We start from the raw sequence: 26,069 nt of genomic DNA, 5'->3' as shown, positions 1-26,069 counted from the left end.
CACATAGAAGTTATCTGAAATTTTTGTTAAAAACCTTAGCACTGATCTCCACTATATACATGTGTATATAATAGCATATGTAAGTATATATTATATATAATAACACATAGATATGATATATAATGTGTATATAACATATGTAATACTATGTGTAATATTTTATGTAGTACATATGTATTACATATAATATATATATATATATACACATATACACACGATGCATCCCAGTTTCATCTTTCACTTCTAGTTCTGATTCTATAGCCTGTGGATAGACAAAGCACAGTCATTGGCCACCAACTTGGCATCTAGCTCCAAATATTCATCATATCTTAGATTTCGGGAAATCTATATCTGCCATCACTTGCTAGCCATGTTCTTAATATTTTGAGCTGGCTTGATTTTAGTGGAAAGTCTGGCTAATTGCTGCTTAATGTTAGGTCTGTTTTATTGCTGTGGTTTGATTTTAAAGTATTTATAGAATATAAATATTAGACTCCCTTCAGGAAATTGTTATTCAGTAAGAGAAAGAGAAAGATCTTCCAAGTTTTCAAAGAAATAGTTTCCATTAAAAACAGTATGTTTCCCACATAATAATGGTGGAGTCCTAACTGGGCTATATTCAGCAGCTGGTGAATACATTCCTCTCTGAGATTGCTAGGAATTTTGTGAACCCATTGGTCTGGGCACAAACTTTCAGAGTATCAGAAGTTGATTCACTTGGATAAAAGATGTGGCAGACTCGATTATTTTAACTGCTTCATGTCAGTTAACGTCTGCAATATTGATTTAATAAAAGAACAAATAGGATGTGTAAGTGTCGTGTGTCTAACACAAAAACATGTGTACATTTGTATGTTTACATAGCATAGGTGAATTTTAATTCATTTAATGATTAAAACATTGGTATACAAAACGTTAAACTCATCAGATGATACACTGTATTTCAACAATAGAATATATATGTATGTGTATATAAACATGTCATTCTTTCAACAAATTATTAGTCAAAAATAATAATGGATGACTATGCTAGATGTCTGTTCATCAAGATATCATTATTTAAGAATGTATACAAGCACATATGCAAATATTGTATGTATTCAAATGTTTATGCATACAAGTATTGTACTTATATGTACAGTAAGTAATCATATTTATTCAAGCAACTTTTGATATTTTGATGCTATACCTAATACTCCCAAGTTGCCCAAATGGTTCTAGAGATCTTAGCCATAGTCACTTCTGCCCTAAAAGATTTAACTTAGGAATAAATAAGAAACATTGACTCTCAATATTTTCTGGGATTGAATCAATAAAATTTGAAAGAGACTGCCAAGTTATTCAAATTTTTAATATTAGATTTTTCTTAAAGTGAATATTGCCAAACATTCCAGAGGAACCATGGAACATCTTTTTCTGTGATCAAAACATTGCATTAAACTTAAAAATGATTCTATAACAATCAAGTCTCAAGATAGGATAGAAATTTGCTGTCCTTACTTCAGCAGGAAAAAAGTCTACATTTTCTCTAAGTGAATGGATAACTGAAGTAAATGGCACCTAGAAAACTTTTTTTTTTTTTTTTTGGTGACTGAGTCTTGCAGCATGCCAGATCCTAGTTTCACAACTGAGGATCAAACCCATGCCCACTGCATTGGGAATGCCAAGTCTTAAGCAGCAGACCACTAGGAAAGTCCCCTAGGGAAGCTTTTATTATATTATTTTGAATGATTTATTTCATAATTAATTAAGCATCCTCAGAATGTATGTGATATAAAATCTGATTTCTTTACTATATGTTCATAGATGCAGTTCATTTAAAATCAATTATTAGGCTTCCTTAGTGGCTCAGGTGGTAAAGAATATGCCTGCAGTGCAGGACACCTGGGTTCAATCCCTGGGTCATGAAGCTCCCCTGGAGCTTCATGAGGGTTAGGCAACCCTCTCCAGGCTTCAGCAGTATGTGAACTGAGAACTTCCAGATGTACAAGCTGGATTTAGAAATGGCAGAGGAACCAGAGATCAAATTGCCAACATTTGTTGGATCATAAAAAAGCAAGAGAATTCCAGAAAAATATCGGCTTCATTGACTACGCCAAAGTATTTGACTATGTGGATCACAACAAACAATGGAAAATTCTTAAAGAGGTGGAAATACCAGACCAGTTTACCTACCTCCTGAGAAACCTGTATGCAGATCAAGAAAAAACAGTTAGAACCGAACATGGAAAAACAGACTGGTTCAAAATTGGGAAAGGAGTGCGTCAAGGATGTATATTGTCACTCTGCTTATTTAACTTAAATGCAGAGTACATCATATGAAGTGCCGGGCTGGATGACTCACAAGCTGGAATCAAGATTGCTGGGAGAAATATCAATAACCTCAGATATGCAGATGACACCAACCTTATGGCAGAAAGTTAAGAGGAAATAAAGAGCCTCTTGATGAAAGTAAAAGAGGAGAGGGAAAATGCTGGCTTAAAACTCAACATTCAAAAAATGGAGTTTGAAAGACGGTAACGATAACCCTATATGCGAGACAGAATAAGAGACACAGATGCATAGAACAGTCTTATGGACTCTGAGGGAGAAGGTGAGGGTGGGATGTTCTGAGAGAATAGCACTGAAATATGTATATTATCATATGTGAAACAGAACACCATTCCATGTTCGATGCATGAGACAAATGCTCAGGGCTGGGGCAATGGGATGACCCAGAGGGATGGGATGGAGAGGGAGGTGGGAGGGGGGTTCAGGATGGGGAACACATGTAAACCCATGGCTGATTCATGTCAATGTATGGCAAAAACCACTACAATATTGTAAGGTAATTAGCCCCCAACTAAAATAAATAAATTTATTTAAAAAAAAAAATGAAGATCATGGTATCTGGTTCCATTACTTCATGGCATATAAGTTTAGTTCAGTTCAGTCGCTCATTCGTGTCCGACTCTTTGCCACCCCATGGACTGCAGCACACCAGGCCTCCCTGTCCATCACCAACTCCTGGAGTTTACTCAAACTCATGTCCATTGAGTCAGTGATGCCATCCAACCATCTCATCCTCTGTCGTCCCCTTCTCCTCCCACCTTCAATCTTTCCCAGCATCAGGGTCTTTTCAAATGAGTCAGTTCATCACATCAGGTGGCCAAAGTATTGGAATTTCAGCTTCAACATCAGTCCTTCCAATGAATATTCAGGATTGATTTCCTTCAGGATGGACTGGTTGGATCTCCTTGCAGTCAAGGGACTCGTAAGAGTCTTCTCCAACACCACAGTTCAAAAACATCAATTGTTCAGTGCTCAGCCTTCTTGCACTCCACTCCAGTACTCTTGCCTGGAAAATCCCATGGATGGAGTAGCCTGGTAGGCTACAGTCCATGGGATTGCTAAGAGTCGGACATGACTGAGCAACTTCACTTTTACTTTTCTCTTTCATGCACTGGAGAAGGAAATGGCAACCCACTCCAGTATTCTTGCCTGGAGAATCCCAGGGATGGCAGAGCCTGGTGAGCTGCCATCTATGGGGTCGCACAGAGTCAGACACAACTGAAGCGACTTGGCAGCAGCAGCAGCCTTCTTTATGGTCCAACTCTTACATCCATACATGATTACTGGAAAAATCATAGCTTTGACTAGACGGACCTTTGTTGGCAAATTAATGTCTCTGCTTTTTAATATGCTTTCTAGATTGGTCATAACTTTTCTTCCAAGGAGTAAGTGTCTTTTAATTTCGTGGCTGTAGTCACCATCTACACTGATTTTGGAGCCCTCATGGCATATAGAGGGCAAAAAAATGGAAACAGTGAAAGACTGTTTTCTTGGGCTCCAAAATCACTATGGATGGTAACTGCAACCATAAAATTCAGACACTTGCTCCTTGGAGGAAAAGCTATGACAAACCTTGACAGCATATTAAAAAACAGAGACATTACTTTACCAACAAAGGTCTGTCTAGTCAAAGCTATGATTTTTCCAGTAATCATGTATGGATGTGAGAGTTGGACCATAAAGAAGGCTGAGCAGTGAAGAATTGATTCTTTCCAACTGTGGTGTTGGAGAAGGCTCTTAAGAGTCCCTTGGACTGAAAGGAGATCCAATCAGTCCATCCTAAAGGAAATCAACTCTGAATATTCATTGGAAGGACTGATGCTGAAGCTCCAATACTTTGGCCACATTATACGAAAAGCCTACTCATTGGAAAAGACCCTGATGCTGCAAAAGATAGAAGGCAGGAGGAGAAGGGAATGACAGAGGACCAGATGGTTGGATGACATCACCAACTCAATGAAGATGAGTTTGAGCAAAATCTGGGAGATGGTGAAGGACAGGAAAACCTGGCGTGCTGCAGTCCATGGGACTGCAAAGAGTCAGACATGACTGAGTAACTGAACATGAACAACAACAACAATGGATTCCTTCTGCATAACAATTTACAGTAGATGTTAGTATTTGCATTTGGGCTTTAGAAGGGAATTAGAGTAAGGCAAGGGCTTCCATGGTGGCTCAGCAGTAAATAATCCACCTGCAGTGCAGGGGTTGCAGGAGATACAGGTTCGGATCCCTGGGTTGGGAAGATCCCCTGGAAGAAGCCATGGCAACCCATTTCAGTATTCTTGCCTGGAGAAGCCCATGGACAGAGGAGGCTGGCGGGCTACAGTCCATAGGGTCACGAAAAGTTGGGCACGACTAACGCTACTTAGCATGAATGCACAAAGTTGGGAAAATTATTGACTTACACTTAAATGGTTAAAGAAACAAAGTTAAATTCCAATGCTGCAGTTGGTTTTGTATGTCATAAACACTAATATAAAGATTGTGTATTTTTCAAATGCTCAGTACCATTTAAAACTCCATGTTCTGGATATTTTATTTGGAGAGTTGAATTAACTCTCATGACAAGAGCCTTTAGGAATGATTGCATCAGTTATGCATTGTAAGTTTATCAAACAGAGAAACAGTAGGAAAGTTTGTTTAATAGCTAGAGAAATTGAAGTCACTTACACAGATAGTGTTGACAGTTCAGACACTGAAAATTGGTCTAAGTTATACATTAATATGTATTCTTCATACTTAACTTTCATATACAAGTTAAGAAAAGATACTTTCTTCTTTCCCAATTTTAGGAACAGTCATACAAATTTCGCCATGTATTTGATACACTGTAGCCAGAAGGTCCCAGTGTAGAGTTTCCATGAATTCTGCCCATTTTTCACTTTATATTTATCCATGTTACACATCTAAAGTTTACTTATATGTAAATAGGTTGGTTTGCTGTTGTTTAGTCTCTAAGTCATGTCCAACTCTTTTGCAACCACATGGACTGTAGCCCACAGGCTCCTCTGTCCATGGGATTTCCCAGGCAAGAATACTAGAGTGGGTTACCATTTCACTTCCCCAGGGGATCTTCCCAACCTAGGGATTGAACCCTTGTCTCTTATGTCTCCTGCATTAGCAAGTGGATTCTTCACCACTGCGCCACCTGGGAAGTCCTAAATAGATTGGTGTCAGGTATCAAAGATCTAAGTTCTTCTCTTGGATCTAAACTCACTATTTGTCCAGTAGCTTACAGCATTTCATTGAGTCCTAGTTTGGGGTTCCAAAATAAGTAATTGTGATAACTTCTGTCCTTACTAACAGTAATTTCAATGCTTATATTATTTGTTTATTTACTGGTTGCACTGGGTCTTCGTTGCAGTGTCCAGGCTTCTCTAGTTGTGGTGTGTGGGCTCAGTAGTTGCAGTGTGGGATCTTAGTTCCTCGACCAGTGATCAAACTCAAGTCCCTTGCTTTGGAAGACAGGTTCTTAACCACTGAACCAGCAGGGGAGTCCCCTCATGGTTAATTTAGCCTTCTGAGATGCATGCTGTGAAAGCAAAAGTGTTATAGAAATACAAAGTATTACTGAAATTGTTGTTGTTTAGTAGCTAAATTGTGTCCAACTCTTTGCAATCCCATGGACTGTAGCCCACCAGGCTCATCTGTCCATGGGATTTCCCAGGCAAGAATAATGGAGTGAGTTGCCGTTTCCTCTTCCAGGGATCTTCCTGACTTAGGGATTGAACCCACATCTCCTGTATTGACAGGCAGCTTCTTTACCACGGAGCCACCAGGGAATCCCTATTACTAAAATTAGCTGATGATACATCCTTTTTTCTTCCTTATTTGGACTACTATTCCTTCTTTTGGCATCTTTGGCAACCTCCCCCTTTCAGGACATCTTCTCTAATTAAATGACTCCCACATTCATCTCTAGGAACCATCACAACATTAAGCTCCATCTACTAAGCGTCACTTTTTGGATATTTCACAAAATCTGCAAAATCAAAGACCCCAACCATGTTTATATTTGTAGACCTTCTTATTCTGTGTACCTTGCCCTTCCCTCCAACTGCAGGCTTTTATTTAGCAGTCCCTTTCCATTCTGTTTACTGGCCAAAAACGCAAAACACAAGTTATTTTACGTATTCAGTGCACATTCTGTTGGTCAACATATTTGATTGATTGATTGATTCCACCTCCCAAGTATCCTTGGAATATGCATCCCTCCCTCACCACATTACACTACTTCTGCTGTATTTTAAGCTTTCATCTGTGTTTTTACCTTGATCATTGCTTTAGTCTTCTAGTTTCCATGCCTGCCATGCTGCCAGGGAAATTTCCCCTCTATAATAATACAGATGTGGTGATATCACTCACCAGGTTGAAGTCTCCCAAGTCTATAGAATAATTTCCTGGGGAGAGCCCACAAGGGGTTTTGTAATCTAGATCTATCCTGGTCTTCAAAATTTTCTTGACATGCCTTATAACTCCATTCACTACTAGTTCAGCATCAGTTGCATGGAACTCGTGCCAGTCTCCTTGAGGGGAATGAATGCGGTGTTCCCACCTCCAGCCCCACCATGGCCTCTTACCTGCTGATAACTTTGACACATTTTCTAAGATTAAGTTCAAATGTTAGATATTCTGTGAAACTTCCCCACCACCAATCCCTCCAATGCTCATATAAAATAACAATACAAAACATTGCTTGAAAAGAAACGATTCAGAAATAGAAAATGAAGGTGTTACTAGAGTTGGGGGAAAAGAAGCAGCATGACAAGTAGAGTTCTATTTTCTCTCTTCGTATTATAAGATTTTAAGGCGGAAAGGGTTGTTACAGTCAATCCAGACCAAAGTTTTCTGTGGTTTCCATATAAAAAGTAAAAACTCTTCCCTTAAGATGAAGTTTGGGAAATTTGTATCTAGTTGTGTAATACCAACTGCATAACTTGAGTGATCCTTATACAGGGTTCAAGAAAGCAAAATGTCATGATACTCAACTATAAAAGAATCTAGAATCATAGAATCTGAACTTTGTAGTCTCGATTTTTTTTTCTTACTTCCCGCAGCGTAATACTTAACCCTTCCTGAATGAATAAAGTTTGCCATTATTTGTAGCTGCCCATGTTCAAAATTCTCTGATTAAAAACAAACAGGTATTTTCTTTGCCAGTTAGAACAATTACATCTTTAATTTTTCAAAACTGTGTTGTCAGAACCTTGAAAAAGCAGATCAAAGTTGTAGGTATTAAACCTCATAATTAGAAAATATCCTAAATGGCTACACCAAAGTAATTAACACAGTGTGATAGTGGAATGAAGAAAATTGGGAGAAAGAATGCTATTTTGTTAAAAGCTTTTGTCTCAAAAAGCAAAATATGGGAAAAAAAGAGGAATTGTAGTACCATGTGTGAGTTGAATGTGCTGCATTTCATCAGTAAAAGTTTTAAGGAGGGGGTTGAGCGAGATCACTTTAGCACATTTCATAATTTGGGGCAAAATTGTTAATCCTGGGATGCATACAGAGGTCTCTCTTGCAGGAGTTTCCAGACATTCAAAACCCAAATTTTTATTTATTTTTTTTCTTTCAAAACCCAAATTTTTAAATAAAATTTATTTCAAGGTATATCCATTTTTGAGGCTCAGAACATGTAAATCATGTTTATTTTTGTAACTAATATATTTAACCTTATAATTGACAAAAGTTTCAAGGGGCTTAAACTTACACTTGTGTTCCTTCGAGCAGCTATGTCTCAGAGACAGAGAGACACATTGATGTGAATCAATCCAGTCTATCTTCATTTAAATTCAGTCACTTGCTTCCCTGAGCTTGGAGTGACTTTCTTTCAAACTGAGGTCTATTTTTCCATGGATAATTTTTATGAAAAAGTTTTACAGGTTTTGACCTACAACTATCACTTTTTGAAATGGATCAATTTGATTCCAAACACATGGAGTTTTCACCCCCTTTATTTTTTAGGGTCTTTCCCCGATTAAAATATGTACACATTTTCTGTAAGTCTCCAATACTGGAGTTACTGGCATGAAAAATGACTCTGTTCCTTGGAAGGCAGTATTCGCTTACAAGTCCCCCAGGTCTTGTAATGTCTAAACCTCCTGTGCCACTTTATATGTCCGCCCCACCCCATGGAGGAGCATGTACAGGAAAAGCAGACTTCCCTTCCCCCACATATTTCCTCAGTTTATTTACAAAATGTCTTGGAATGAGAATGAGCTGCTTGTGGTTCCTGTGGCTGATTCAGGGATGGTTTCCTCCAGGCAGAGGATGCTGGTCAACCGAATGACCTCTCAGCAGCTAACCCGTGCGCCCCTGTGGTAAGGCTGATTGGGTGTATGTGTACCCCTTCTAACTAATCCTGATGGGATTTGTTTTTGCAGTAAAGGACTTTGCAATAATCAAACATCACTGTGAAGACAGACCTAATAATTAAAGGTCCCTCTCACCACCAACAGAAGAGAGACACGGGGATGCCTTTGCACTCTTGTGCATCAGCTCTACTTCTCTTAGGGTCAGGATGATTCCCTTCTGCATTCCTAAAGGGGCAATAAAGATGTTAATATTGTATTTGAATAGAGAATACATTAGAAGAAAAACTCATCCCAAACACCAGCTACATGAGAGATGCCCCTCAGTCAGCAAATTCCATCTGCTCACACACAAATGTCTATAACTAGTTAATAGTCATTTTTAAAAAGGTTTAAAATTATGAAGATCTCAAGTAAACATGAATCTTCCAAATGTTTCTTTATCTTTGTTCAGACTTGCTAATGAATAGTCTCACCACGCATGTTGGTGGCTCTCAGAAATCTTGGCATTCTCAGGAACATGTGTAGTAGCAGCCCTTAGAATGGACTGGTCATGTCCTCACCAAATGTAGATTTCACTTAAGTGAATAAAAGATGAGGGCACAAAAACTATGACATCTCTCCTAACAGATCAAATACTGAACATACCTTATAACAAATATTATTCAATATTATAAATACTTAGTATAATCCACGTGGAACTACTGGTAAGGTAAAAAATCACATTTTCACCATTATATCAATTTGAATTGGTAAATATCATGTGAGCAGAAATGATTCAGGAAAGCAATGGCAAGGAGTGAAGTGCTCAATAGCTATAGCTTCAGAGGCAATTTGCTTTGAATCAAAGAGTAAAATTGTGTTTTCTAATACACCAGAGTTTAAAAAAGATATCCTAGAAAGTAATGTTCCTTCTCCAATTAAGTCCCAGTCTATGTTGTCATCCTTATTTGAAGACATTAGATACATCCACCACATACATGAAAAGCAACACTAATACATACTGATTTCAATGAAAGAGCACAAAATTCTTATCTCTAATCTACTGGGATGCTAGTTCGGTAAGGATACTTCCACTCAATTTATATTATCTCTAAATATTTTGAGGTAGTATATTCTTATTTTTCAAATGCTCACATTTTTAAAACTTTGAAAGTAAAAACAATGTATGTATTCAAGGGAAACACCAGATCACAGAAAAGAGGGAAAAATTCTAAACTCATTTACCCATTACCACCAAATTGCAAACTAATAAAAGAACATGTGTATCCTGCCCAGAGAACGTCATTGAACTTCTATATTTATGATTTAACTGTTATTTTTGTCTTTCTACATTTGTCCCCCCAGTGCATCCTAACGTCAGTCAAGGCTGCCAAGGAGGCTGTGCAACGTGTTCAGATTACAATGGATGTTTGTCATGTAAGCCCAAACTATTTTTTGTTCTGGAAAGAATTGGCATGAAGCAGATTGGAGTGTGTCTCTCTTCATGTCCAAGTGGATATTATGGAACTCGATATCCAGATATAAATAAGTGTACAAGTAAGTGCCTAAACAAAATTATGTTTGTATCTCATCCTTGGGGGATGGCATCACTGACTCGATGGACATGAGTTTGAGCAAGCTCTGGGAGTTGGTGATGGACAGGGAAGCCTGGCGTGCTGCAGTCCACAGGGTCGCAAGGAGTCAGAAGGGACTCAGGGACTGAACTGATCTGACTGGGGGGACTTTCCACATGTGAAATGGCCTCTAGCATTTTTGTAATATTCAATGTTAAGAAAATAACAGTCTTTACCTGATGATTAGACTAAACCATACTTGAACTTAGCCCTCAGGGCAGGAAAATTTTCACTACTCTAAAAAATATTCCAGTTTTGAGAGGTGTTTTTCGTGTTTTTTTTTTTTTTCATTGTAAAAAACAATACTATGAATGTGGTGATTATTCATTGAACCTGTAGAAAAATATGGCAAGCACCAATGCCATTTGGGTTCCCACTGCTATCACAGAATCCAAGTATTTAATGACTGAAAGAAGTAATTCAGCTATTCTTGCTTCAAGAAGGATTCCATTACAACAACTGAAATATTGACTTATCAGTTGGAATTAAATGTTGGAAACACTCTCAGATCACTTCTCATGTGGACCCTGAAAGTCTTCTCTCCACACTGTAGACCCAGGAACCTTTCAAAACATAATTAGCACACAGCACTTCTCCAGCATACACCACAAGTGGCCCTGCTTTCCTCTCCAAATTCTCTCCTATGAATGCCCCTTGACCACTTTGCACAAACTTCACCGGCCTGCTTGCAGGATCTTCTCACCTCAAGGCTTTTGAAATCATTGTTCTACACTCCCTGTCTGGTAGTTTGGAAAGCTCTTTGCCTACACGTTCACTTGGCTGGCTCTCTCCTTTCATTTAAGATGCTGCTGAGATGTCATCTTCTGAGAGAGGCATTTCATGACCATGTTATCCAAAATAATCAAGCTCTTCCCCTTATCTGTCATTTTTCGTATCTTTTTCCTACCTTTTGTGTTTGTCTTAATTTTTTTCTAGAGCACTTGTCACTCTGAAGTCTGAAACAGACTGCCTAGTTTCAAAGACCACTCTGTTCCATGGTCTTGAGTTAATTACACAATCTTTTTGAGCCATAGTTCCCTTATCTGTAAAATGAGAGATCACAGGGGCTACCGCACTAGGTTGTTGTAAGGTTTAAATGACTTAATATTGTAAAATGCTAGTAGCAGTGTGTGACCCACAGTAATCACCATATAAGGGTCAACTATCATTATTGATCACATCTCCCTTCTTAGAATATAAGCATCATGAACTATAGACTTTATCTCGCTTTTGTATGCTGCTGTCAACCTGTATCTAGAATGGTGCTTGGCATACAGTGGGCAATCAAACATTTGGTGAATGAACGAAGAAATCTCAAGAGCAGCACGAAGGCAATATCGTAGTACATTTCATGGAAGTTCTAATAAAACATTTTTACTATCATTTAATAGAAGTAGACATGCAGTCTTATAAACATTCTTGTCAAAAATTTTTTCACAAGGCAATAAGAACAACAATTTTGAAATCAATGATTGATGTACATCAACTAAATGATTATGAAGGAATCTTGAATTCTGTTTGGCAAAATAGTTTTGAGGCTGTGTGTTTAACACACAAGTTGCAGGTGCCAGTGTTGTAAGCATACAGAACTGGACCCACAAAAAATAGTTAACTCACAATAATGGAAGTGTATTTCTCTTTTCTTTTTTTGTTTTCAGAATGCAAAGCTGACTGTGATACCTGTTTCAACAAAAATTTCTGCACAAAGTGTAAAAGTGGATTTTACTTACACCTTGGAAAGTGCCTTGACAATTGCCCAGAAGGGTTGGAAGCCAATAACCACACCATGGAGTGCGTCAGTATTGGTGAGGACTTAGGAGATTTGAGAAACATCAGAGCTGATAACGTCAGTCTCCATGGAAGTGCTGCTCAGAGTCCTGCCTCACAAGAACCTGAGGGGTTCCTCTTAGAGGCTCACTCCCTCCTTTACAAAGATAATATCTTAATGGGCCTTACTCAGCATGTATCACAGTAAATTTAACACCTTGTGGGTGCCCCGTTATTTCTTAGGAACTGTCGATAACTGTTTCAATTATTGTGATCATTATAGACTTATTTTGTATCATTATTTCATGAAGTGTTACTTATAGCAATTTATAGGTATACACACACATACTTCCATATATATGTGTGTGTGTGTGTGTTACAAATTTAATCTTGAACTACATTTCCACCTTAGGTTAAGAGTTTCCACCTAGGTCTAATGTCAACCAGTGACCAAAGTTATTTTCCAAAAGGAGGAAACATATTCTCTGGATCCAGCCCATTAATACTGAGTAAATGGATCAAAGATTTAAAAACTGGATATGATAAATGGTTTTTTCTACTTTGCTGAAGTTCTCTGCTCACACAGGTATTCAGAGACAAGAAGAGTATTTTGGACTTACTCAAACTGACAGAAGGACACAGTTCCAGGGTCTGATTAATTGCAGGCTGAGTTTCCTGGAGGGGAGGTTCCTCAGACAAGTTGTTTGTCTAAATAACAGATCACTGTCAGGCTATATTTTCCCTCTTTTAAATGGTGTTCAGCTACTACAGCTACGAGTTTGATGAACAGTTGGGGAGCAGATGCTCAACCAAATGGGGAAACAGCATACTAAATCTGAAAATCCCCTGGGCAAAGGCTGCAAGAACCTTTGATGCTGCAGTGATGTTGGCATATGCACACAAATGTCCCCTTGATTCAGTACAAGATAGTCTCCAGGACACCCCTGGGGTCCCCATTAGAATCTAAAGTACTGGAGTAATAACTCTAAAGTGGCGCTTTAACCATTTCAGGTCCATATAAGACTTTTATTTCTAAACAAAGTTTGTGTAAGAATGAAACAAATAGATGATATTTTAAAGATAATTTCAGAAGCATCTGGGAAACAACTTTCCTGAAACATCTCATGGCTCAATCTGGTTGAGTCTTTATTTTATTCCCTCTAGTCAATAAAAACAGAAAAATAACTTAGAAATAGAGTAAAAGGTACATGAGAAAGCACTTCACGTTCATCTCTCTGTAGGTCCTGAGGGCTGATGATTAGAGGTAATAACTTCCAAACTGTGGAGAAAATAGGAAACAGTTCTGTGGAATATTCAAGGACAGAAGTTCAGAATGAGTTGCAGAAAGTTAATGGTGTTGCTCTACCTAGGAAAGGGGTGAATGTTTAGACTTTATCAGTTGTAGAAGGTGTAGCATCAGTCCTTCAAAGGCCATTTATCTTAAACATGTTAATGCTTTCCTATCAGAGAGAGCATTTAACATCTGAAACTGTGGGATTAGCTATTAAAGCTTCCTGGTAATTTGTGCAAAGTAATTTAGATAAAGATTGGTAACACAATTAAATTTAAGAAAAGTATATATTTTAGAATAGGGGTTAGCAATCTAAAAGCCATTTAGTGAATCTGGCTCCTTGAATATATCAGTGTAAATTAGGGGTCCCCAACTTCTGGGATCTAATGCCTGATGATCTGAGGTGGTGCTGATGTAATAATAATAGGAATAAAGTGCAAAAAAAAAAAAAAATGTAATGCACTTGAATCATCTCAAAACCATCCCCTAACCCCTGGTCCATGGGAAAATTGTCTTTCGTGAAATAGATCCCTGGTGCCAAAAAGGTTGGGGACTGCTGGAATTGACCTTGGACATAGGAATAGGCAAATCAAGTGCTTTAGTTCTCAGCTGGCTTTTGTTGCTTGCTCCCTAAGGGACGCCTTCCATTGCGTGGTATCTGGCCTACAAGCAGTGTGTTGGCCATGCCCGTGGGTTTGCCTCAGAATTTCATGAAAAATGGTGACCTGCTTGATGATCACAAAGAACTGTTAAAGGCTGTTCCTTTAACAAATCTGAAAACTAGAACCCAGTGAGCTGAAACAGTGATCCCAAGGACACAATGTGAGTTATTGTCAGTGCTATAATTAGTACCTCAACTGCAGCTCTCTAGGACAGAGGTTGAAGGATGTGTCTCTCCCTTTGCTAAAATCTATACCATATGAATTGTGTCTTACCCAGATTTTAAATTGAGAGAGCATGTCATAAACCGAGAAAACACTACCCTCATACAGAGCTAGGGTGAAAGACTTATGTCATAACATATCCACTTCTCATGGTTTGCAGGTCAAATTAAGCAAAAATGTCAAATGAACCCAATTTTTTAGTAGACCTATTACTTCCACTTTGTGCTCCAAATATTTGCCTCCTTTCTGCACTATCATTCTGCCATTGTCATTGCTCTTCTTAGAGGGCTGGTGTTCAAGTAGTCAGAGAAGGAAAGTACCTAGCTCCAGACAGTGAGTAGCGAAGCATATGGCCTTGCTACATTCCCTCTGGAGCTATGCAGTCAGACAACAGGAATGAGAAGTGAATAGTTGTAAGACCATTACTAGTGAAACATTGAACTTTTCTCCATTTCAAGAATCCCTTTTACAACATTCCAGGCTGATGATCAACCACACCATGACCACTTCCGGGGACAAGGAGCTAATTACATTTTTGAGACACTTGTTTCATTAGTGAACAGTTAAACGTTTCCAACGTTAAGATTATTCTTAATGCAGAAGACAGAAGAAAGGCAGAGTTGAGCAGCTCTGTTTTTTTCCTTAATTACCTCTTAACCAAATAGTGCCCCAGACCTACACTGTTCATTTAATGACCTGAATAGTACTTAAATCACCCTTTTTGTTGTCTTTACATGTTCAATGAAGTTTTTTCCAAAAATATTTTTTGCACACAAACATTAATGGCTCATTTCTTCTTCTCTCAATACTTTTTAACTATCTTGTAGTAGAGCCCTTTATTGTCTGAACTCATCAGTTTTGAATATTTTTCCTCCTCCTTCTTCAATGGAATAATATAAGGCTGTCAGGAAAATTCCACTTTTAGAGCCATTCATCATCTGACTGAAGCTACCTATGTTGTAATTTTTAAAATCTGCTTCTCTGAAGTCTAGATATACTTTTTCCTAGATCATCTTTGCTCTTATAAAAAAGCACTAAAGTTTGGGTCATTTCCAGATCATTTAATTGTTTTTCTAATTTAGTACTCATAGTTCTGGCATTAAATGAATATTGGACAAAGTTACAGCTCACAAACTGTACTTTTTTTTTCCATTTACTTTCTTGGAGGTATTTTTATTGATGTGCACTAAAGCTTCCCTACGTTTTAATGACTAATATTGGGATCAGAGACATGACCTTAACTGGCAAGAGGTTATGATGTCATTAAGTGATTTGGTTGCTCTATTCTTTACCCAGTATTATAACAGTATAACTGAGCATGAAGACTCTTTTGAAAGTGGCTCAACAAAGTTCATTTAAGTTCATAGAAGCTTAAATTCACATCCATTTCCACTCAACTCTGTGTTGCACTCAGATACCTGAAAGTGACTGAAAAAAACATGTGAAAAAAGAATGTATTATGAATGGTTTTAAATTTCTAAAACTTTTAAGTTATATTTCTTGAGATTGTATGAAAAATAGTATTCTGCTCTGAAATAAGGATTCTTTACATCAGAAGCCAGCAAAAAAAGGTTACTGGGAATTTGTTTTTGTAGAAAGAGAGTCTTATATCATCTGAAAGGGTTATTGTTGCAAGTCATTTCAGTTGTAAGTCAGGAAGTTTTATGAACATAAATATAAGAATATCGCCTTGCAGGTACATATTTTTATAAGTGCAAAAATCTGTTATAGGAAAGACCTTGGAAAGCCAAGATTGAAAAGATTGATACATACAGAAAAAGGGAAAAAATTCTACAAAAGAAGCTTTAGAAAAAGGATATCAATTCATCCTAGAAACAAGCCAATCAAGTGAATTCTAGAAGCAGTTTATCAGCTGAAATTGACCTGGAATTCACTTAAAAGAGACACTGCTATGCTTGATCTATACCAATTAATAACTGGCAGTATTTCAGTACCCAACAGCACATGAAGTAGCAAAGGCAGTGAGTTGTAGGCCAAGGACCTGGATTCATCTTTTGCTTAACCATTTTCTCATACTGAAGTTCTCAAAGTGTGTTCTCAGTACCTGCAAATCTGTCTCACCTGTATCATAAGAAATGCAAATTCCCAGGCCCCACCCAAGGCAATTGAATCAGAAACTCAAGGTTGGGACAGGTCCAACATTGTTTGTTTTAGCAAGCCCTCACTGAAGGTGATTCTGTTGCACAATGAACTTTGAGAATCAATTCTTGAGAATGACTAACCCAGCAAGCTATGGTCGGTCAGTTCAGTTCAGTTGCTCCATCGTGTCTGACTCTGCAACCCCATGGACTGCAGCATGCCAGGCTTCCCTGTACATCACCAACTACCGGAGCTTGCTCAAACTCATGTCCATTGAGTCGGTGATGCCATCCAGCCATCTCATCCTCTGTCATCCCCTTCTCCTCCTGCCTTCAATCTTTCCCAGCATCAGGGTCTTTCCCAAGAAGTCAGTTCTTCTCATCAGGCGGCCAAAGTATTGGAGTTTCAGCTTCAGCATCAGTCCTTCCAATGAATATTCAGGGTTGATTTCCTTTAGGATTGACTGTTTTGATCTCCTTGCAGTCCAAGGGACTCTCAAGAGTCTTCTCCAACACCACAGTTCAAAAGCATCAATTCTTCAGCACTCAGCCCTCTTTATGGTCCAACCCTCACACCCATACATGACTACTGGAAAAACCATAGCTTTGACTAGACAGACCTTTGTTGGCAAAGTTATGTCTCTGGTTTTTAATATGCTTTCTAAATTGATCATAGCTTTTCTTCCAAGGAGCAAGCATCTTTTAATTTCTTGGCTGCAGTCAACATCTGGTCAGGATCAATCAATAGCTGTAACAGGGCTTCCCTGGTTGATCAGTGGTAAAGAATCTTCCTGCCAAGGAAGATCCCATGTACCACAGAGCAACTAAACCCATGTGTCACAACTATTGAGCCTGTGCCCTAGAGCTGGGAGCTGCAATTACTGAGTCCTCGTGCCACAAGTACTGAAGCCCATGTGCCCCAGAGACCATGCTCCACAACAAGAGAAACCATTGCAATGAGAAGCCCATGCACCACAACTAGAGTAGCTCCAGCTCACCAAAACAAGAGAAAGCCCCCAAGCGTCAGTGAAGACCCAGCATAGCCATAAACAAATAAATAAATTGTAGCAGTGCTCTAGAAATAATAAAGCATTGGTTACTCTTGAGTAATTACATTAATACCTGAGTTAAAATCTACAGTGAAAAGTAAACCCAATGCAAGAGTGAGTTTACCTGATAATATGAGGATTAAAAAGGGGAAAACATTCTATTCCTGCCTTTCCCTTTTTCCTTAAGTCATCTTGCCCAATTTCATTCTGCAGGATTTCTGCTCAGAATTTGGGCAAGTACTGATGGAAGCAAGCCTTTTTGTTTATTTAACAATTGTGAAACTATGTGTTAGCGAACTGAGGCTGTTTCTGGTGTTCTGTTTCAGTGCACTGTGAGGCCAGTGAATGGAGCCCTTGGAGTCCATGCACAAAGAAAGGAAAAACATGCGGCTTCAAAAGAGGAACTGAAACACGGGTCCGAGAAATAATACAGCATCCGTCAGCAAAGGGTAACCTGTGTCCCCCCACCAGTGAGGCAAGGAAGTGTACAGTGCAAAGGAGGAAGTGTCCGAAGGGAGAACGAGGTACAGTCATACTAACAACGTGTGCTCGGTTGGATCCACATGATTTGATGCAAATTTCACTATTTCTTAGGAAACATTTAGTATGATCACTCATGTCTAAAAAAGTCTAAAATGTGTGCCAAAGAATATGTTGGCTGTATATTACAGAATCTTGATGTGGTGATTCTTAAAAATGGAGCTTGATATCAGAACTTTACACACAAGTGTGCTAAATGAATCCTGGAGAAGGAGCTGCATTATAATGCATCTATGTCTATATCTTCCTTTGGGGCCATTATCTTTCCTATCATGCACCTTCCTAGTACCTGGAAAACACATGGGAAGCCTCAGAAATGCAAAGTCTAACAGCATTTGGTACACACATGAGAATGGTGAATACCAGCCATCAACTTACTCCCTTTTTCATTTCCTAACAAATCAAAGTAGTGCAATTAGGTGTTAAGCTTTTATAGCGATGTTATAGTTTTATAACATGTTTTAAAAGTTATATGTTTTATTAGCATAATACAAGTATTAATGACAGTTTATCCCCAGATCTTTTTCATATTACACTAACTTTATATATCAGATTATAGAGCCTGCCAAATCAAAATTAAATAACTCTATGTAAGGGCTTGTTCTGAAGTCTTGTTAGGGCCAAAGAAAAATCATTTTCATTTAATTATTTATTATTTAATATGATGCTTTCTGGTGATTAAACATCTATCTAGAAGATTTGCAGTTGTTGACTTTTAAAATATAATTTTTCCATCTTTCTTGCTAATCCCCAGCACCACTGCCTACAAATATGCTCTATACCTATTGGTAGTAATCTGCTGAGTCTATAAATCATCGTTTTAATTAATTGCAGTTTGGCTGACTCTTCAGTTGAAACTTCTTTGCTTATTTCATTCATTCACCATTTTATTGAATTTTTACTTTATAGCCACACATAGTGCTAAGCACTTGGGTTCTCAACTAAATAGGGTACCATATCTATTCTGACATTACACTCAGAGTCCAGTGGAAGGTTGAGATAAGTTTAAGCAGATAATCATAGTATCACATATGAAGGGAGACTTGGTGTGTGAAAAAGCTCAGTGGAAACACAGATGAGAGTGCTGTGAAACTTTAACTTTGCTCATACAAGGAAGAACTTGGGTCACCCATCTTTTGCAGTGTCTTCACTGTACCAGAAGGCCAAGTTGACCACCATCAGGATGGGTACAGCCTGCCATTGCCATTAGTAATCAAGTAGTTAATGTGACAAACTTCTTGAAAACATGGATTATTTTAAAGGAAATTCCAAGCTTTTGTAAATTTATAGGAGGTTTTGATTAAAATTAGGTTTAAGGAATGAAAGTTGGCTAGTGAAAAAGGTCTTTCTGACATTTGTTACCAATTAATTTAAAACATCTTAGATTTTAAAAGTTGGATTTGGAAATCAAATATTTCATCACTCTTACTTGTTGGTAAGCTCCCATAGCCGTACATTTACTTATGTTTACTAAATTTTCTTGAAATTTAATGATTCACAGGTGGTCTTTGTTCATATTATTCTTTCCACAAAGATTCTACATTACTAATCAGTATTTAGTGTACTTTGCTTTTAAAATATAAGTGAAGAAAATCTCATCCAACAGATAAATTATGATACTAATTACATTTTATTTCTTTTATTTGAGAAAGTAGTCTTCTAATATATTTTGCTAGCGCTGACTTAAACATTAACATTGAAAAATGTTAGGTTTTAGACTAGCAGCAAGTAAAATGAATGCCATAAGGAGTTTAAAATAATAACCTGTAACATAAGCTTGACTTAAAGTTTCTTTCTGGTCTTTTTCTTCCCTTATAAGTAGAATACAATGACGTTTTATGTTTACAATGAGAACTTTATACAACTAGAAAATTTTAGGTGCTTTATTCTTTTCCAAATTTGATAATCAATAGACTACCGAGTAGGAAGTGTGGATTACATGTATAATTAAATTCAAGATTCAGTTCTATTTTTATTTAATTTTCACTCATCTTTTTATATGTCTGTCACAAATATTTTCTCAAGTAGCCTATCTAGAAATTTGATAGAAAGGAAACCACTTTTCTCTTCTTTCCTTAACTTCTCTAATCTATTGGTTTTCTTAACTTCTCTTAATAATAACTCAAATGTCAAATAAATATCTATTTGAATATGAAGAAACCAAATAGAAAAGTAATTATGGCTTCTGAACTTGCCACTCTAGCAAATATCACATCAAAATCATACTACTAACCAGTCTTCTCATTTATATTGTATATCTCAGAGCTATACAATAAAGTGATAAATATAAACACAATGAAGTGATGAAGATATGATTTTTCCTACCACTAGAATAGCTGTTACTTGAGCTGCACCTAAATACTTGTAGATTTATAAAATAACATCTTCTAGGTTCATGGCTGACCATTTCCATATGAGTAAGCTAAAAGATAAGGTTTTATAAAACAAAATTTAGCCTGAAAATATTAAATTTAAATTTACATCTATCATCCCTGCCTAAGAGGTTAACAATAGACAGAGGTAGATAATTCTTATTTGGAAAAGGTATGGAGCATGTGTTCAGGATTTTTTCTGCTGTGTTGTAATTGCCAAAGGCAAGGTCTCCAGGGAAGAATGATAAGATCCAGAAGTGACTTTTCAAAATGTACACAAAGAAGAAGCTGAATAAGAAGAACTAGATTTTAGTAACAGAATGGATTATCTAGTTGTGAGATGGATATTTATACACATGAAATTTTCACATATATATATATATATATATGAAAAATTGGTTGCAAAATCTTACACATACACACATTTTTCTTGCTGATATTCTTCTCATGCTTAGAATAATTATCATAAGTTAATCCAAGGCAATAAATGTCTTTTCTGTAGCCCCAAATCTAATCTTTTGTCTGATATACTACTTGCTTGCACATTTAGGATTATTTCCTTTTACCTGACATGCAGCCTTTTAATCATTCTTAACTTCTCTATCAATTATAATCTTTTATAAGAAGTTATTACTATTGCAATAGTTTCTAGTTGAGTCTAGAAACTAAATAATTCAGTTTAACAGTATAATTCAGTCTCAACTGAATTATATATATCTGAAATGTTACAGATATGTAACATGTATTTTAAGAGATTATGAAGGCTAACACATAGGCTAGTATCACATATGCCTTAAAACAATATATTTGAAATAGAAATAAGCAAGGAGAAAATGCACTTTTAATGGTTTCCAAATTATGCTTATTAACTTTTTTGATATATTGGGTGTAACCGTCTTAGATAAGGGGAAGTGAAACAGAGCAGGGAAGTATATATATGTTTGCATTTGCAAAAGAGTGATTTTTTTTGTTTGTTTGGGTGGAAGGTAGATGCAAAGAAGGGAAGATCACCAAAATGTTTCCCATTCATAAGTAGATTCCTTTAATTAACTGAAGAGAATTTCCGATAGATACTGGGTTTTGAACAAGTTTACAAAGAATGAAAGAAATTTTGTCCTTTGGTGAATTACATGAACAAGATCCTAATTAATTACATGTAGTACATGATCTTGGGATAGAAAGGAGAGAGAAGAACAGAGTCATGGAAAAAATGGGGACAGGGTCTACTTTCTTGGTGTAAAGAAAGAAATAGCATCCTTCTTGGCAGAGAAGGAGAAAAGGAATCCATTAAAATATAAATAAATGAAAATATCCAGACATTTGCAGGGAAGAAACAAGCATGGGAATTATTGCATTATTTGAACGTACTGAAGGTCACCTTATGTGCCTTCCCAAAATTAAGTCCAGTTGTAAAATTCTACTAGGTTTTACATAGAAGAAAAATGTTGTATGTTATCTTACAAATTGTTATTAATCATGTTTTTAAATACCAGTATTATACACATGCATTATATTTATCATGCTGCTGCTGCTGCTAAGTCGCTTCAGTCGTGTCTGACTCTGTGCGACCCCATGGACGGCAGCCCACCAGGCTCCCCCATCCCTGGGTTTCTCCTGGCAAGAATACTGGAGTGGGTTGCCATTTGAGTGCTATATTTAAAATTACAGCAAATTTAGCTTTTAAAAAAGGAAGCAAATAAAAAGTGAATGTACTTTATTCCCAGGTTTGCACCCCTGTCTTCTGGTTTACTTCTTAAAATATTTGTAACAACCACTCCAGTGATGAAGAGTTGAGTTTTCTACAGGAAGGATTCATACTAAAAATTCATTCAAATTCCAAACAAGACATTTAGCCAAAATTTTTGGAACCGCTCTCAAAATCCAAATAGAAGGCTTCATGAGCTCAAAATCGTAGGATGCCAACTGGCTTAGAGAATTTCTGTGATGTCCTCTCACCACCTTCACCTCCTGGAGGAAGAGCAGCTGGCCTGCAGACACTCATCCTGTTTAAGCATCGGAGGGTGGGCGCTCTCTGCTCCCTCCTGCACACAGTCGGTACACTGGCCCTTTGACATGTCAGAGAAAACTCGACAAAGTAGAGAGCTGAGATAAGGATGGCATTAAAGCCTGGTTTACAGCCAGTCGTGAGTCTGCTCCCCAGCATATACATCTTCTTGTCACAGTTAGAGGAGGAGGATGCTACAGGCATCTCGTGGGGCAAGGCTGCTAAATATCTTACAAGGCACAGGACAGCCCCTCCACATCAAAAATTATCTGCCAGTTGTGCCAAAGAGGAGAAACCCTGGTGTAAACTCAACAGTTTCTCTTTGTGATCTTTCTTTAGGGGCTAGTCAGCCCCGTACCTAAATGGGTTTTTTGTTTAGATTCCGTGAAGAACCAGTATAAGGTTTCATTCAACCAAGGCAAGGTTCATTACCACCAATGGAAACCAGTATGTGGTGCAAACCTTTGGTAACAAGAACAATTTGGTGGAACAGAGGGGAAATTTTTGCTGCCAAGTTTCCCTGGTGGCTCAGACAGTAAAGAATCTGCCTGCAATGCAGAAGAGCCAGGTTCAATCTCTAGATTGAGAAGGTCCCCTGGAGAAGGGAATGGCAACCCACTCCAGTATTCTTGCCTGGAGAATTCCATGGACAGAGGAGCCTGGTGGGCTACAAGTCAGTGGGGTTGAAAAGAGTTGGACACGGCTGAGCAACTTTCACTTTCTTTCACTTTGAATTTAAAATATTCCAGTACCATATAAAAATATTTAGCTATGTTTAAAGCCTCCAAGAAAAGTAGCCTATCGTAAATGTATAATGCCTTTCACTCTGAGATATGGTCCTTAATATAAGTGTGTGGACTTTCTCTTAAAGGGTAAGCCCAGCTTTTCATTTCATTTCCCCAGTGGAGAGGCCTGTCATTTGTTTAAAAAATGATGTTTGGCTCTTTTTTTTTTAGCTGCACTGGGTCTTTGTTGCTACATACGGCTTTCTCTAGTTGCGGCAAGCGGTGGCTACCGTCTCGTTGCAGCACCCTGGCTTCCCACTGCAGCGGCTTCTCTTGTTGCGGAGCATAGGCTCTAGGTGCGCAGGCTTCAGTGGTTGCAGCATGTGGGCTCTAGAGCTCCAGCTCAGTCATTGTGGTGCACGAGCTCAGGTGCCCCATGGCATGTGGGATCCTCCCAACCCAGGGATCAGACTCGTGTCCTCTGCACTGGCAGGAGGATTCCCAACCGCTGGACCGCCAGTAAAGCTCCATAGCTCTCTCTTCACCAAGACTAATTATGTGACTATAGCCACCTCTGTTTTTTAGTACTTTCCTGTCTATTCATTTAAACCATATGAAACTGCCATTTTCTTGCTTATAAATGTGTGTTAGTCGCTCAGTTGTGTCTGACTCTTTGCAACCCCATGGTCTATAGCCTGCCAGGCTTCTCTGTCCATGGGCTTCTCCAGGCAAGAATACTGGAGTGGGTTGCCATTCCCTTTGCCAGGGGATCTTCCCGACCCAGGGATCAAACCTGGGTTTCCTGCATTGGAGGTAGATTCTTCCCTGTCTAAGCCACCAGGGACTAGCTCTTACTTTGCTTGTCGATAGTCAAATATTAACAATTTCATGGGCTTCCCTAGTGGTTCAGTTGGTAAAGAATCTGCCCACAATGCAGGAGACCTGGGTTCAATTCCCAGTCAGGAAGATCCCCTGGAGAAGGAAATGACAACCCACTCCAGTATTCCTGCCTGGAGAATTCCATGGACAGAGGAGCCAGGCAGGCTGCAGTCCATGAGATCGCAAAGAGTCAGACTTGGCTGTGAGACTTTCACTTTCACTAGAGTTCAACCTAATACTTCAAAATTTTATCTCTAAATTCTATAAATAGTCAAACTAGACTTAGAGTACCATTGTTACTGACTAAAAGATTACACTTTGTATATGCTATCACCAAATACAAATTTTGGGCTTTTAATATTAATACAGGTGTGCTGCTATTACTGACCTCTAAAGAACCCATGAAAACATGGCTCGTCTTCCAGTTCATTTCAGTCACGTTCACTCATGGCCTGTGCACTGATTTATTTGGTTACGTATTTTTTCCTTCACTATGTTACACAACTCCTACTCCTCTTTGTTTCTTTCCCACCAATTCCAACCTAATCTTTGAAGCATCAAATCAACTTGCCAATTCCACAGCCATGTGTCCAAATTTATTATCCATATGGTTAAGAGTGTTATGGCCTCTGTGATAGGCCCCAGCTTCTCTCATTGATTCCTCTGACGTTGACATTACAATGGCAGGATCTTTGCAGGCATTCTCTGTTGCCCAGGTTTGTGGGTTGAAGACTATGCTAAGCTCCTTTACATATGTACAGTTTACTCCCCTCTGTAGTAATGGAACTGAAGGGTCACATCCAGCACCTAGACAGATTTTGAAAAACAGTGAAATGACAGTTACTAGGTTTCTTGCTTTGAACATACTTTACAATTCCATTGTATTTTCTTAAGCTTCTGTTAATGAAAAAGTTCTGCAGAAGATAAGATGCCTTTCATTTCATGTTTTGCAATCCCAGGTACTATACTATTTTTTATAATTTAGCCAATAGTTATTATCTCATTAAAATTAATACCAAGTTTGTACCATTCCATTTTTGTAGGTTCTCTAAGATTTGAGGGCTATTCATAGTGGTCAAAATTCACAATGGACATTATTCACAGTGTGAAATACTTAAGTATTACTATTATCTGTGCAGTCTCTGCTGGTAGAAGAATCATTTTTAGGCTTCACCAGTGTGTTGGAACATACACTGCAGCATCTCTATTCTAAAGTAGTTTTTATAATAACTCTTTATAACAAATTATTTTTGCAAATGCCTATATTTTCTGAGGTTTCTTTTTTGTGATTTTTATAAATATCTAATGCTTTCAACCCATTGGTATGTGTAACATAGTGCACATTGGCCAGGCTGTTGAATCAAGTAGTAGCTGTAGTATACAAAGCATTCTTCAGCCCCTACCCAAGCAATGATCTTGCCATTGTTTACATCCTGTGTGTTCGGATGAAACTGTTTCAGTTAGTTTTTGCTGCATAAGAAATAACCCCCAAACATACAGGCTTAAAACAATAAGTTTTAAGGGCAATTGGGCTGGGATACACTGTGCAATTCTGGCTGGTTCCCTAATGCGGTAGACTGGTTGAGGACAGAGGAAATGGCTATTTCTATCATCCTCAAGGTGGCCAGGAAGTCTATAATGGTCTAAGAGGAAGAGAAGCAGTCCTATTGTATGTGCTGAGAACTGGCACAATTTTATTTCCACCATGTTTTATTAGTCTATACAAGTTACAAGGCCAGTCCTGATTCAAGAGTTAAAGAAATAGATATCCCCTCTTGCAGGGAGAAGTCCCCAGAGTTACTTTGTGATTTGGTATGCATATACAGGGATGAGTGGAGAATTGTAACTGTTTTTTTCCATCTACCACAGAGGTCGTCCTCTTGTTTGTAGTTAGATAAGTGTGACTGCTCTTTTATTCAGCATTCTCTTCCTGTCTAAGGTAACATCTCTTCCTTTGTAAAAACACACTCAATGGTTGATACAGGCGATAGCGTATAGGAGATGATTTCTATTGTACTTTCCAATTTGTAAAGGGAAGAATAGGAATATTAATAATAGTTTTTAAAAAGGCCAGTTAAGAAACCCTCATACGCTCAACACATATCTATTAAAGCACCAGCTTTATGCTAGGCACTTTAAGGTGCTGAAGATATATTGGGTTGGCCAAAAAGTTCATTCAGGTTTTTCCACACAC

General features: G+C 38.0%; 1 protein-coding gene across 1 annotated transcript in view; it reads left to right on the top strand.

Annotated features, from left to right (window-relative positions):
• The window catches only part of RSPO3 (R-spondin 3), a 92,003-nt gene that overhangs the window by 26,986 nt on the left and 38,948 nt on the right, over window positions 1-26,069 (top strand). The window contains exons 2-4 of the mRNA XM_081529796.1: window positions 9,996-10,187; window positions 11,923-12,069; window positions 17,681-17,878. Coding sequence (XP_081385922.1) covers window positions 9,996-10,187; window positions 11,923-12,069; window positions 17,681-17,878 — 537 coding nt within the window. The remainder of the gene's footprint in view (window positions 1-9,995; window positions 10,188-11,922; window positions 12,070-17,680; window positions 17,879-26,069) is intronic.

The sequence above is a fragment of the Giraffa tippelskirchi genome, chromosome 9 (genome assembly GCF_054371585.1).
Source record: "Giraffa tippelskirchi isolate mGirTip1 chromosome 9, T2T-mGirTip1v1.2.pri, whole genome shotgun sequence".
NCBI lineage: Eukaryota > Metazoa > Chordata > Mammalia > Artiodactyla > Giraffidae > Giraffa > Giraffa tippelskirchi.
The sequence above is the reverse complement of the archived record's forward strand: the minus strand, read 5'-3'. Positions and strand labels throughout refer to the sequence as shown.